The sequence below is a fragment of the Leucopleurus acutus genome, assembly GCF_964270905.1.
Source record: "Leucopleurus acutus genome assembly, chromosome: 6".
NCBI lineage: Eukaryota > Metazoa > Chordata > Mammalia > Artiodactyla > Delphinidae > Leucopleurus > Leucopleurus acutus.
The window spans coordinates 15,131,731-15,146,687 of record NC_139149.1 but is presented as its reverse complement, the minus strand read 5'-3'; the positions used below and the strand labels follow the sequence as shown (position 1 = coordinate 15,146,687).

Sequence of the window (14,957 nt, the reverse complement as noted above, 5' to 3'; positions counted from 1 at the left end):
GCCAAGGGCGGGAGGAGACACTTCGGCACACGTCCTTTTGAACCTTGAATGTATTACTTAGTTTTTAAAAACAGAAAAACAAAACACAAAATGAGCTGTTCCTGACCCCAGGGGGAACCGGGGGGCGGGGAAGAGGAGGCTAACTCAGCACCCACTGGGCAACAGGCACGGCCCAGATCAGCGGTGAAGTAACTGAGCAGCACGGGGCCAGCAGCAATGACCCCCAGCTCCTCAGCCCGGTGCTCAAACCACCGGAGAGCTTCACGGAGAGAATAAGCACATGCCGAAACCTCTTACCCTGGATCAGCTTTGGCTTCTACCTTCTCAAGGGCGGCCTGTTCCTGGTCCAGTTTCTCACCGTAATTCTTGAGCTGCGGGAGACAAGGAGGCACGTTGTGGGGACAGGAGACGTCCTCTCCTTCCCGGCTCACACCTGCACCCCTTTCCTGACAGCCCACTGGATTTGGCTGTATGTTGAGAAAACAGGTGGATGAGAGGAAGACGATGGGGGTGGAGGGACAGCATGGAAAGGTCAAAACCAGACCCTTCTTGACACATTCTGTTGGTAAATGAGACCTTAAAGGCAATACCTTTAAATCACAGCAGCAAATGGGTGGAAAGCCAAAAGTAATGCTGACAGCAGGTGTCCTTTAGTAGGAAGAGGTAAATAACAACAGTGGCTGTGAAAGACAGACCTGGGTTTCAATTTCAGGATACCACTATCATGGCTGCTTGACAGGGGCAGGGTGAAATCTCCCATCTTGAAAAATTCCACTTTCTCTTTCTGGGTCAGACAGTTGGGGGATTTTAAAAAAGAAATTTTAAAGAAATTCAGATGTTAATTTTTAAGGTGTGCAGATCTATCCCACAATAGAATACTAAGCTGCTATTAAAAAAAGGAAGAATAAACAGCTCTTTTATGATGATCTCTAACATCTACTGTTGGTTGAAGAAAACAACATATAAAACCATGATTCCAATGTGCTTCCAATGTGTGTAAAGGAATGTACACGTCGGATGTACACAGGTATAAAAGAACCTACACGTTATTTGTATATGCATGAAAATTTTCTGAAAAGATTCACAAGAAACTGGTTACCCTCTGGAGAGAGTAGCTGTTTGCTTGGGTTACAGGGGGAGCACCCTTCATACTTCTTGAATTTTGAACCATGTGAATGGGTTACCCATTAAAAAAAAACAAGTTAAAGAAGTTCTAAGAGTTCCAGCTGAAAATGGAAGACCAAACACAAGCTGCAGCGAGCTCCTCTTGCCTCAAGTCCAGGCGATTCTGCTGGATCACAGGAGTTGGGTACCTCGGGGACAAGGAAGATGGCAGCAGACAGGAAGGGCCTGTGGAGGACTGCCGTGTGGGCCCAGAGGACGCAGGAAGGCCTGGGGTGCAGGGCTGGGGTCTGTATCAGGACAAGCCAGCAGGCTACGCAGTGAAGCCTGGCTCCCTTAACCCAAGGGCTGGCGCATGGGTCCCAGAGGCAGGGCAGCCCCCAGAGAGCTGGCAACACTCGGCAGCAGAGACAGTGTCCCAGCCCCGAACATCAGGTACCACTGGCTGATCCCACCAAACAGTGGGATCCACCCTTCCAGAATAGTCACTGCACCAAATGGACACAGAACCCATACAGTTGGTCACAGAAAATTTCAGAATCAACAGTAAGCACGCCATGAAGAATTATCAAACGTTTGAAGAAAGATATAACCATAAAAAATGTTTCAATTCAACAAATGAATTCTGATCTGAAGGAATAGTTTATAGATCAAGGAAAACTTCAGACACAGTTAATGCCTTCAGAGAGGCAGGAGAGGATACTGCATATTAAAAACAGAATTAACCTCTCACGTACAAAATCAAAGCTGTGACTGCTGAAATTGAAAGCGCACAGGCTAGAACCTAGGGGCCTCCGCTAACGCAGGGGCCTGCGGCAGCCCCCATCCCCTGGCCACACGTCAGGGCTCCCATCTGTCCTCTACCTTCCGTGCTCTGCTTCACTTTTCTAAGTTTACTGGGAAGGCAGATCTTCCCTGTTTTCCAGTGCTACTAGGTTATCCTGCAAGGCAGGTTTTGCTGAAAAGGTAAAACCTGGGCACACTGGCATGAAAGGGCTCAGAGTGCTCATTGTGCCCAGTCCTTGCCTTGAACAGATAAGAAGACTGAGGCCCAAAGGCAAAGCTCATTACTGATTCAGGTTCACAGTGTTCAGGATTCTGACCAAATCTGTCTTCTATATGAGCTGTTCAGCACTAGGTTTTGGAGAGCCTCCCGTTTTTCTAGATGGGAATTAGTTTGACTGCCCTCCTAGACAGCAAGCTCGCTAAGAGGTCATTGGTGCCGGACTGTTAGCAGTGGAATCTGAACGGCCCCTCTGCTTTAGTTTCTCCAGCTGCACAACAGGGATATCAACAGTGTGTTGCCAGGGTTGTTATGAAGATTCAATGACTAATACAAACGATGTGCCCAGAGCACACCCAGCACACTGTAATGTTAGCTGTTACTATTATGTGAGGACAGGAAGACTATCTCCTATTATTGACTTGACTCATAACTTCCACCTTTCTAGCACATGTACAGGGTTCAAAAAATATTTGATTTAGTGTTTAATACCAAAAATGACTTGATAGCCATTCTGGATTTATATCCTAAGACAGTTAAGTGTTTAGGGAAATTGATATCAAGATGTTTTGCCTTTCATCTCTTCCAGATTGTTATAGAAAGATGGATCCATGACTTGGCAAACTTCAAGCCAGGGACTGTGTAGCACGAAAAGTAGGACAGCTGCAGGGATTCCACCCCAGGAGTTTGCCAACTAATCCAGAAGGAATGGAGTCACAGAATAGTGTAAAGAAAGCTGATGTGTCCAAATGCAACACAGGCATCTTTAGAAAGAATTTTTAAAAAATTCCTCTAATTGTCATCTTGCGTCTGCCCTTTTCAAACATTCTGACAATAACTGAAGCCACCAGTCCAGGTCAGAATTACAAAGCTTTGTCAGGTTTATAGCAAAGCAGTGAACTAAGTGCTGCATACTGCTAGAGAAGTGACAATTTTAAATGGGCAAATTTCATGCGAAATTAAAAAAAAAAAAAAAAAAAAGGGACTGCCTTGGCTTCAGAGATGCCTTCGAAGGCCAGTCCCGCTTCCACATGGTCCAGAAAGCACTAGGTGGGGCCCTCGCAGTGAGGCCCTTGTAAAGTACAGCTGTAGCCCGAGCACGAAAATCACAATGGGGAGAGCTCTTCAGACCTGGGTGAGGATTCGCTTTCCGTGGAAAGAGGGACAGAGTAAAAAGAACTAAATTCCTCGCATGACAGAGCTAGTACCACAAATGTTTGTTTTCCTCGCCTGGCTTCTGAGGCAGTCGCCAGTGGGAGGTAAGTATGCTGTGATGCTGATGGAGGACCGCATGGTCGCCATCTGGGTCAGGACACGGACCACAGGGTCAAACAGACCCACAGCCCCTCTTCCATTCCGCCTAGGAGATCACCGGCAATTGTGAACAACGAATTATACCCTCTGTAGTCGTGTCATCTCACAAAAAGAAATCTCCTCTCTCTCACGGAATCCAGTGTTCTGGAGCAGAGGCCCTTTGCCGTGAATGACCCACCGTGTTCTTCAACGTGGCCGCCCTGCCTGTCAGGCCCACTGTCCTCAGGAAGCTTCCCGGACCCCTGCAGCCCACGGCGACCTCTCCCACCCAGACTCTGATGGTTTAGAACACGGCAGTGTGGATAAACTTATGGCTCAAGTCATGCGCTACCGTGTGATTGTCCTTTGTCCCCAGATGGACCTGAGCCCTGAGAAGGGGATGGTGACCCCTCCACACGGACTGATGATGCAGGCATCCCATCAGTGGTGCAGGTCAAACGATTACCAACAAGACCCATGGAGGAAGAAAACCTGCTCACCTCTGTCAGTGTTTTCTTTTTTTCCTCATATCTGGCTTGTAGGTCGGTACGACTTGCCTGCAGCTGTAAACGAAAGATAAAAGACATCTGTTCTCATTTGAGCCTCACAATGGCACAGATTTGGGAGGTATCCACATTTCACAGATGAGAAAATGGAAGCTCAGAAAGATTTAAACTAAACAAATATGGACGTTTTTGACTCAATTAGCACCAACTACATGTCAGGTGATATACTAGGTTTTCTGCGTAAATCCTAACAGTGAATCCTTACTACATTCAATGGACGAAGACATTATCCTTATTTAACATAGGAGGAAATAAAGACTCAGAGGGGTTAAGTTACTTTACTAAAGTTTCGTAGCTGATAACTGATAAGGACTGGGTTCAAATTCAGGTCTGACTTCTTTGTATGGCTACAATCACTTCAGTTAACAGAGAGATGGAAGGAGGAGTAAAAGAAGGAGAAGGAATAAAGAACATGGTCCATGTATCCCGTTCACAGGATACAAACTGCATTGCTGCACTCAAGAATCTAGCATAGAATTTGACTGGATGGCAAACAATGCCAGATAGAAGAAAGGATTCAGGACTTCAACACGAGGAGAAAGAAAATGAACTACCTTTACTGCTCCAAGTTATACAATCGTAAACTTACATCTCAAAAATGTCATGTCCCTTTTCCTTACAAAAAAGGTATATCTTGTGCTGTCTATGAACTTTTAGATATCTGAAAACATTCCATTCAAAGCTCAAAGCGTTTGTACATTTCTACTTTTGAAAAGGGGATGTGGTAGAAAACCACAGTTAGACTCATCAGACACTTTGGTTGTTACCTGTGTACAAATTAACAATGAGAAACTGTATTTTGTATCTCAACGATTATTTCAAAATAACTCAGCCCATTAAAAAAATATATTTATTTATTTATTTATTGGCTGTGCCGTGTGGCTTGTGAGATCTTAGTTCCCCGAACCAGGAATTGAACCCGGGTCCCAGCAGTGAGAGCATGGAGTCTTAACCATTGGACCACCAGGGAATTCCCAACTCAGCCCATCTTTGAACCTGTAAGCAACCTATTAAGAATTATGTCACCTTCAAAAATCATTACTCTTGGGCTTCCCTGGTGGCGCGGTGGTTGGGAGTCTGCCTGCCGATGCAGGGGACACGGGTTCGTGCCCTGGTCCGGGAGGATCCCACATGCCGCGGAGCGGCTGGGCCCGTAAGCCATGGCCACTGAGCCTGCACGTCTGGAGCCTGTGATCCGCAACGGGAGAGGGCACAGCAGTGAGAGGCCCGCGTAACGCCAAAAAAAAAAAAAAAAAAAAAAAAAAAATCATTATTCTTAAACTGTGCTGCTTGTTACCAGTCTCCACAACTGATGAATTTCCAGGCAGGCCTCTCAGGAAGTCACCTCAAGCAGTGGGCAGGAGAGAGAGAGGAGGGAAGCAGGGGGCTCTGGCTTCTTGCTTTTCAAAGTGTGCCAGCTGTGCAATGAGGACTGTTATTAACCTGTCTGTGTCACTAGTAGATGAGAGCATTTCTGGAGAAAGTTTTGTTTTTCTCTTGAAATCCTAATGACTTAACTCTTGAAGCACCAGGAAGAGTTCCTGCTATTTTCGTACCTGCTTCACCCACCTTCCTGCACCCCTCTCTCCCCTGCACCCACCCACCCATCTGACATTTACCCAAGGCTCTGCTCAGATGAGGCGTGCAGTGGAAGGCAAAGAGCACGGCACAGTCCTTTCTCTCAAGGAGCCGAACCAGTAAACTGGGGATTAAAGTATGAGAAGAGCTGGGCCAGAGACGGGCCCCGGGGAGGCCAAGGAAAGAGTCCGCTTGCTCATCAAGGAAGGAGTCACCGACAAAGACACACGGGCGCTGGATCCTGACAGGGAAGACACCTCTTCTCTTTAACTAATCACAGATCTGCCCAGCTTTTCTCTAACAGGGGCTGTCCCAATAGCTTAGCTAAGTTTTTCTCTTGATGGAGTCCTCCGTGATTCTCCCATCTCCATCTTCTTCTTCATCATTAACCCCGAGACTTACCCCCCAAACTTCAGCTGCTGGTTAACATTTCTTTCTGGATTCCTCTTTCTTCAACCTCAGGTTTCTTGTCCGCTATCTACCAGCTGCCCTCCTGCTCTCTGCCTCTGGCAGCATATTCCCCTACTGGACCATGTTCTTTATTCCTCCTCCTTCTTTTACTCCTCCTTCCATCTCTCTGTTGGGCTAAGGCTCTCTCCGTGGTTCTCAACACCAAGGCCGCAGGAGAATCCTGGTCACTTTCTACCCTCATGGCCTTGTAGGAGAGGTTCTTGGATTTAAAGAGTTTGGATTTTCTCATATACTATTGGTAGAAGTATAAATTAGTAAAACAATTGGTGAATAATTTGACAGTTTCTAGAAAAATTGAAAATGCATATTTTTTGATCCAGCAATTCCACTTCTTAAAATCCGTTTTACAGAAATATTTACATATTTGCACAAAGATGACTGTACAAAGATGTGCATGGTAGCATAAGTTTACAACTGGGAAAAAATCCCTGGGGAAAAAACCTCATAGAGGACAGGTGAAATAAACTACAGTACATATATACTGTGTATATATACTACGTTCTTTCATCAGAAAGAATGACGTAGATCTATAGGTTCCAGTCTTGGTTCCACTGCTAATAAGCTGTGTGACCACAGGCAAAACTGCTTCACTTCTGTGTCTCAGGTTCTTCATTTGTAAAATGAGGGTAATAATAGTACCTCCTTCACAAGGATGTTGTGTGAACTGAATGAGTTAATTTTTTAAATAATTAATTAATTAATTAATTTTTGGCTACGGTGGATCTTTGTTTCTGTGCACGGGCTTTCTCTAGTTGCGGTGAGAGGGGGCTACTCTTTGTTGCTGTGCACGGGCTTCTCATCGCGGTGGTTTCTCTTGCTGCGGAGCACGGGCTCTAGGCATGCAGCCTTCAGTAGTTGCGGTGCGCGGGCTCAGTAGTTGTGGCCTTAGGGCTCTAGAGCACAGGCTCAGCAGTTGTGGTGCACGGGCTTAGTTGCTCCGCGGCATGTGGGATCTTCCCAGACCAGGGCTCGAACCTGTGTCCCCCTGCATTGGCAGGCGGATCCTTAACCACTGTGCCACCAGGGAAGTCCCTGAATGAGTTAATTTTGAAAAGCACTTTGTAATTACTCTAAAAGAAAGTCCTTATTAGACATTACTATTACTGACAGAGAGATATCTGTGATAAAATAAGTGAAAAACAAACTCAATTTTTATAACCAGACAACCCTCTCTCCCCAGGTGAATGAGCATATGTAAGAGCTTGCAAAGCCTAGGAAACAGTGGGTTGCTCTAGGGAATGGGACTGGTTGAGAGTACAAGGGGATTCCCATTTTTAACTTCACACAGTTCTATACTATTTTGTTTATTTACAGTGAGCTTGTATTATCCCTATAATTTAAATTTAATGAGCGGAAGCATTTAAATTTATAAAGACAGAAAAAAATGATGTATTTGTCTAGAGTATGTCCCCTCATCACTACCTTCAGACCCCTGAGAGCAGAGATCGTAACTTGTTCTTCTTTCACCACCATGGCCTAGTTCAGTGCCCAGCACAGCGGTGCTCAGCTAATCTTTGTGAATTAATAAATGCTCTTCTTGCCCTGTGATCTTCTTCTAGAACAGAGGTTGGCAAATATTCTCTATAAAGGGCCAGACAGTAAATACTTTAGGCTCTGTAGGTCTCAATTCTGCCACTGGAGCTTGAAAACAGCCACAAAACATATGTAAACAAATGAGTGTGCATGTATTCCAATAAAACTATTTACAGAAACAGGTGGCGGCTGGACTGCCCTAGGGCCTGCGAGTGTCGACCCCTGTTCTAGAATCTCCTTTGACCATTCTGACATGGAGATCTTAACTCCTTCCCCAGTGTCTCTCTTCTTGAAGAATGGTTTTATTTTACTTGAATAAAATTATGAAAAGAAAACACTAACCTCTTCCAGTTGTTTGGTCTTCTGCAGAATCTGCTTGTTCAAGGAAATGACTTTATGATGATGTAGTTGGGAGGTTCCTAATTTTTCTGGACTTTCTTCAGCTGATAGCTCAGATTGCTGTGGGAAACAGATGGAAGACCCAAAGGATTTAATTAGCCCGCCCCAGTGCATTAAGACAGCCCTGTCCCTGCTCAGTCTGGGCAGAACACCACTGGGCAGTCGGTCACAACCAAGCCAGTGGGGCCCCGGGGTCCAGTGCAAACCCAATTCAGAGAAGAAGATTTTGACCCAATGACTAAAAGCCCGATCAAGAGCGTCTACGTTCCTGGCAGAGTGAACAGCATGCGCAGAAGCACAGGGATATATAACTGCAGTTAGGTTGATATCACATAAGCAATAGGTTCTCATCAAAGGGTCTCAAATAGAGGAATAACATGGTCAACTTAGTATCTTCATTAAGAGCATTCTGCAGTTATTAAGAATGATGAATTGATTCACTTTCATCAAAGTATTATAAATATATGGTTAAAAAGTTTAACCATTCGGAAGCACTTACAATGAAAAGAAACAGTCTCTCTCTCACCTTCTTCTCCCCATCCATGGGCCCATTTCTCATTTCTATTCCTCTGGTGTTCACGGAGGATAGATTTGAGAGAGGTGAGAGTTGCTGAGAGAGGCCAGGAGGAAGGTCCTGAAATTGTGTAAATGGTGAGGGGATGGAGAAGAAGGGCTGGACAGGATGTAGAGATTGTCAGGACGGTAAGTGAGCAAGGGAGAGATCTCTGGTTGGGGTGATAAGGTGAACGTCTCAACGTTACCAAGAAACCGTGCAAAGAAGGGGGCAGCTTGGTGCAGATACTGAAAACAAACCCTTGCCTCAAGACCCCAGAGAGGGAAGTCCCAGGAACAAGAAACAAGAAGTTTGACCCTATTCCAATAGGCATCTTTAAAACACTTCTTGGGTGATCACAGAATAGACAGCTTCACTGACCAGCCAATGAACACCCATTATAACCACATTGCCTTCTTTACTGGAAGTACCCCAGTTCCAAGCTAATCGCTGATTTTTAAGCCCAAGCACAACGAAACTGTATGAATATCTGATTTTCCCTGCATGTTTTAACAGTGATCACGAGCTTCAAAGTTTTGGAAGATTTACCTCTGGTGGAAAGAGACAGAAAAGCGAGAAGGAGAAGAAACTGGATGGTACAGTCACCACTTATCTTGGTTAAGGATTTCCCTGAATAAGTCAGAGGCACTATTAATAGAGGATAAGTTTTTTGCTGCTTAATGACTCTGGAGGTGGGAGTCAACCAGCAGGATATGGCTGCATAAAATGGCAGGAAACATCATTTTCTATCTTGTGAGCTGCTAGGCCATAAAGGAGAACTAGACATTACAAAACAGCTAGCTTTGAAACCTGGGATCTGTGGAAAATGTCGACTAACACATTCCAGCTTATCTGAATTTCTTCAAATCGGAGTTAACTTTTAAAATGCAATTAACTTTGGGCACATCAAGATATTTACAACCTGTAGTCAAGGGAAGGAGAACTGTTCCTGATAATTATTTGACAGCATAAAAAAAGGGGGAAAAGGAAAGAGCACTCCCTCTTGATTTTCAGATCACTTGTCAGAAGCATAATTATAATTGACTAATTGTATCTCCTCCACTTTGACTACATCATCCTGAACTATGTTATCAATTTGGCCACTTTTGTCTGTTATATATTTAGTAGCTTTCTTCTTATAGTTCATTTCAGATTTGGGTTTTAACTTCCAGGTTAGATTCCTTGATACTGATTTCCAAAATGTCACTGGCATATCCTCAGAGCATTCTGCTTTACTAGCAGAATTACATAAACCCTCCATCTCATGATTTATTGATGTCTGAAATGGAATTAATTCCCCAATCATAGGAACTGCCCCACGTGGTATGTCTCTATGTTTGATGTCAGGATTATCTTGAGTGCCCTGACCTCCTCTGGCTGTCTCTCTGGCTTTGGATCAGGTCAAGCTGTGGGCAGGCAGGCTCCAGGAGATCCATGTCTCGGTCACCTCCCAGGGAGACTTCCTCCGGTCTGTGGGGGTGAGGGGTGGGCACATACTCATTCAGTGCTGTCCTGCACCTTTGGCAGGAGTTGGATGATGTCTCCAACTCTTAGCATGCCTTCCTGCTGAGAAACTGCTTTTATGGCCAAGGTCCCAAAAGAATGAAAACTGCATTTCCCACCCAGCTTCCACACCCTCTTATCAGTGTACCTGTCAACACGCACAGCTTTGTTTAAGACTATGACCTTTGACTTCACTTCCAAGAACCTTTCTTGCAGGAAAACCAGTAGCTAGCTTGCAACCTGGAAAGAGGACTTCCAGGCTAGCTGGCTATTCCTCCCCCCTGCCCCTGCCTCTCTCTCAATTTAAATGTCCCTTAAGATCCTTTCAGGGGGTCTTTGAGGTCAAAATCCTTTTCATAATGATACTAGGATATGATATTTTTTCACTCATTCTCTCATGATTGTACAGTGAAATTTTCCACCTGTTATATGACATGTGACGGTATCACTGCTCTGATGTTAATATGTAATGCATTTATCATTGTTATTTGTAAATGAATTAATATGTAAGTTTTTAGGACCTCCTCAGTGATTTTTAAGGGTTCTTATAGGGTCCTGAAACTAAAAATTTTGAGAACCATTACTTTAAGGGGCTGGCTCTCTTGGGAATCTACTCACTGACTGGGGCAGCCTCATTAACCCTGACTCCAGCCAATGCAGTGGGCCCACCCACGAAACTGAGAGGGGAAGCGCTTTCTGATTCCACCCTCACTAGACAGCTGCTTCAACCAACCAGAGAGAAAATACTTGTAGTGCACCGAAAGGATGCTCAAGTCTCCATACAAACTTACTATTACATCTCTGTTATGACAGTGTGTGTCCCAAGCAAACATGGGCTTTCAAAATCCTTTCTCTTGCTGCTAGGTGGCAATTCTCACTGCTCTGTGCAGTCCCTTAAACTTGCATCTGCAAAGCATTAATGTACACGTCAGGTTATTAAGTGCCATTTCCACATCTGACATTTCTCCAGTACAATTAAAATGAATAATATGCACATGAACAGGCCCACAGTACATATAAATTTGTGAATTCCTCCATGTGCCTGAGTCCAGAGATGGTGCTACGCAAACTGCTTTATTTAACGGGAAGTTATTTTTGTAACAGAAAAAAATCATTTATTCCAGAGCTGCACTGAAGAGAGTTCTTAACCTAGTCAACGGGAAGCTGATTGCTCTATATTTCAAACACACTTTTTATTAAGTCATTGAAATTTTTCATTTCTTTCAAATACCCTCCTCAAAGCCAAAAGAACTAGACCAATGAAGGCAGAAACAGGTCTTTGAAACAGTACGGCTCATCTGACATTGTGTCCACTGACAGTCACAGTGGGAAGAAAACTAAAGATCACCAAGTTGGATCTTAAAGGATGAAACAAAGTTGGACAGATGGAGAAAGGAGAACGGGCTTTACAGGAAATCCTTGACAGAAAAAAATTAAGTCCCTGGGGTGTATTAACTGATTTTTACTTGAAAAGCCCAACATCTCTCAAAGAATGCCAACCATCTATAAATATTGCATTGTGTTTACATTAGAGCAGGGGCTAAAGTGCCAATCTAATTTTGTTCAACAATTTCAGATTAAGAACGTGCTTTCAAAACCACAGGGTGGATTAAGATGACTTCTAGTGCAGATTCAATGTTTTCTAATAATTGACAGATGTTTGCAATTTCTATTCTTAGGGGAACCAGATATAAATGTCACTCGATAATATTAGTCCAGTTCAAAATAGTAAATTCCTGAGAGAAACAAAAAAATGATTACTTTAGCTAAAACTATATACTTTCATAATGAAATAGACCCAAAAGGTTATCTACATATCAACCTTCCTAATACAGGAATCTTTCCTATGTCATCCCTCTCCCATTCCCCCACTAAAATGTGGCTACTAAGCTGTCAATAATAAAAGATCCTCATCTCATGAGGGTGCCACAAGTTCTCCAGACTGAATAGATGAACTTCAGTTTCTGGACCTTGACAAACCCTCCCACTGAAAACAAGTAAACAGACAATATAAAATATTTATTTTTTTAATCTTAAAAAAAAATCTATGCACTAGCAAGAATGTAAGAAATCCTAAAAGGCCAAAAAGTTAGTAAAAGTGGGAATCCAAGAGGTAGGTGTACCCATGGAGGCTGGCTTTTTTCTTGAGAGTGTTTGCCAAAACCAGTTGATCTCAGGCTTTGATTTTTATAATTCAACAACTGCTTTGCATAATCCTTGACACAGATGTAGGAGGAAAAAAAAAAATCTGCCATGAGGTTCTGTGACAACAGATTTGCCCTCGTGCAGTTCTATAATCTAAATGTACACACTACCTGGATGGTCCAAAAAACCTACAAGCCAAGACTATGTGTACAATGGGCCTGAGCTGGGGTGTGCCCAAATGCGTGTAAGAGCAAAAGACAATCCTCTCTGGAAGAACAGAGCTTCAACTCTAGGTCTCAAAGAACTTCTACAGATAAATTTCCAAGCAGTATGAACTGACAGTCAAAAATCAAAAGCACACACGTAGTCAAAGCATCATGAGAAAAAGCTGGCAGAAACGAACAGCAGAAATGGACCTGCAAACTCACACACACGTACCCGCTCCTCCCGGAAGCCACAGAGACAAAGTGTAATCACTCTTGTGTAACGGTCCAACTTTTCTAACAAAGAAGCATCCACAGCTCTGCCTTCTCTCCTTTTCATAATAAGATGTCAGCTCCTTTCACCATCTTGGCTATCCCCTGGAAATACCGTAGCTCATAACCCTTTTCGAGCATTCCCAATGGAATCTGAGCACTGCAGACAGGATGGGATCATTCACTTTCCCTGATCTACACTCTGCTCCCATTAACAAAACCAGATACGTAAATGTGCTTTTCAATATTCTTGGCTCTCACTAACGAAGTCCCATGAATTTCAACCCATATTCATGTAAACTTGCTGGGTCTAATGCACAGCTCTGGGTCCCAAGGTGAGCAATACAGTCTACCTGCCCAGAATGCAGCTAATATTTAGGAGGTGTGAACAAAATCCAAAACCTCCCACTTTTACCCATGAACTAATGTCAGGTCGGACAGCATCCTCATCAAATCCTGAACTGGTATGACTGATTTTTCTAAAATAAAATAGTTCACTCTTAACTTCCTTAAAAAATGAATTTATTTGTTTGGGCTTAACATTTCAGTCTAAGATATTTTTGAATGTGGATTCTATTCTCCAATCTATTAGCCACCTTTTCTATTCTAGCTTTAAATGATGTTTAAATTTGACGAAGCTAATTCCTATGTCTTTATCCAAATTGATAAAGACCCTGAAAGGTATAGGTTATGCTGTGTGACTTGAGACAATCCCACCAGGTCAACAACTCATTAGCTTGTATCATTTTCTTCACTGTTAGTTTCTGTGTTACATAACGCAGAATTTAGGAAATCTTGGAGCAGTCTGGAGACACAAACATATTAGCATATTCTCTCTAGATATACAGGGTTCCTTCATCTCCAAATTCTGATTGTTTTAAATCTCTCTCCCCACCTTCCTTTGCTTCATCAGCTAACCTTTACAGGGGCACAGTGTTAGGCACTGGAAACGTGGAAAAAGACACAGATCTCACGGTCTAGTTAGGTGACACCCGCTCATCCATAAAGGTGCTATACCCACCACATTCTCCCCAAGCCTTCATCATGACAAAGCAAGAGAGAGTTTTGAAAGCTCTTCTCGCTCCTCCTTCTTCCTCCCTTCCTTTTCTCCTCCCTTCAACAAATGTTTATGAAAACCCCATTACGTTAGGCACAGGGCATGTACAATGCTCCCAGCCCTGGCTGACAGCACACATTCTAGTCCTGGGAGACAGAGACAAATGAAATAGTGCCTTGTGAGTAGTGCTACGAAGGAGACGACACAGAGCTGACCCACACATCAGAGAAAAGCCTTAGGAAGGAGAGGCACCCGCAACTACGGGCGAGCGTTATTATGTGCCAGGCAACAGGAACACAGAGATGAAAGATGAAATCTTGGCCCTCCAGAAGTTTACAGAGCTGGAATATGACCTAACATCTGTGACCTTAAGTGAAAAAGTGGAGCCTCGAAGGAAGGGGCTTAAAAATCCTCCCCGACCTCGCCACCCCACCGCCCCCCGAATCCCAACCTGGGTTTTTCTATCTGCGAGAGGGCACCTCCTCCCCTGTACTGCACTTCTTCTCCAACCCTATGTGCTAATGCTGCTAGAAGAAGAGTTTTTCAGGTGGGGTCAGGTGATGAGATTAGAATCATTCATACCTGAGCTTATTAGAAATCACACCGGTTCCAGCTCAGCTCAGGAAAGATTCTCTAACGAAAGTCAGGGTCTCCTAGTTCCTAAGCACCCCATGACCTTCTGATGCAGGCAAGGTCCCTGTGCTGGACAGGAAAGTTTCCAAAACCTGTTGAGAAAAAGAATTTCCTCCACAAATAAGTCCCCTGATGACCCCAAACGCATCTCACCTTAAAATAAGATCAAGATGTTGACAGTCTTCTGGCTAGGATATTCCACTCTGGAGAGCTGGATGAGAATATTTAATGTGGCATTTTCCAGTGATATGAAAAGCCACTCACATACCCCAAACAGAAAATCCCACAGTTTTTAGTAGCTTAGGCGTGACTGTGTGTGAGTGCTTGGGCTGCGTCAGTGTTTTACTTATTTCTGTGGTTAGTTCCCAACGTGACCTGGCTTCTTCACTCCACTCAGCCCCACTGGGCAGTCAGACAGTGGGAGAGTCTAAAGAGGCTTGGCCACTGCAAAGTCTGGGAGGCAGACACTAAAGATGGCCAAGGAGGCCATCCCTGCTGCCCCCTGAGGACACTCCACCCTGCCGCAGAGACAGGTTTCAAAGTCAGACAGTCCTGTAGGCAAACCTGGAACTTATGACCTACATGGTAGTACACAAGCTACTTAACGCCTCTGATGACCATCCCA

At 44.0% G+C, this 14,957-nt stretch overlaps 1 protein-coding gene across 2 annotated transcripts in view; it reads right to left on the bottom strand.

The window, feature by feature from the left end:
- Window positions 1-14,957, bottom strand: part of CCDC93 (CCC complex scaffolding subunit CCDC93) — an 86,616-nt gene that overhangs the window by 21,246 nt on the left and 50,413 nt on the right. For both annotated transcript variants that reach the window (XM_082841307.1, XM_082841306.1), the window contains exons 12-14: window positions 7,909-8,025; window positions 3,919-3,981; window positions 298-371 (exon numbers count right to left, since the gene is read on the bottom strand). In XM_082841307.1, the coding sequence (XP_082697433.1) occupies window positions 298-371; window positions 3,919-3,981; window positions 7,909-8,025 (254 nt within the window). The remainder of the gene's footprint in view (window positions 1-297; window positions 372-3,918; window positions 3,982-7,908; window positions 8,026-14,957) is intronic.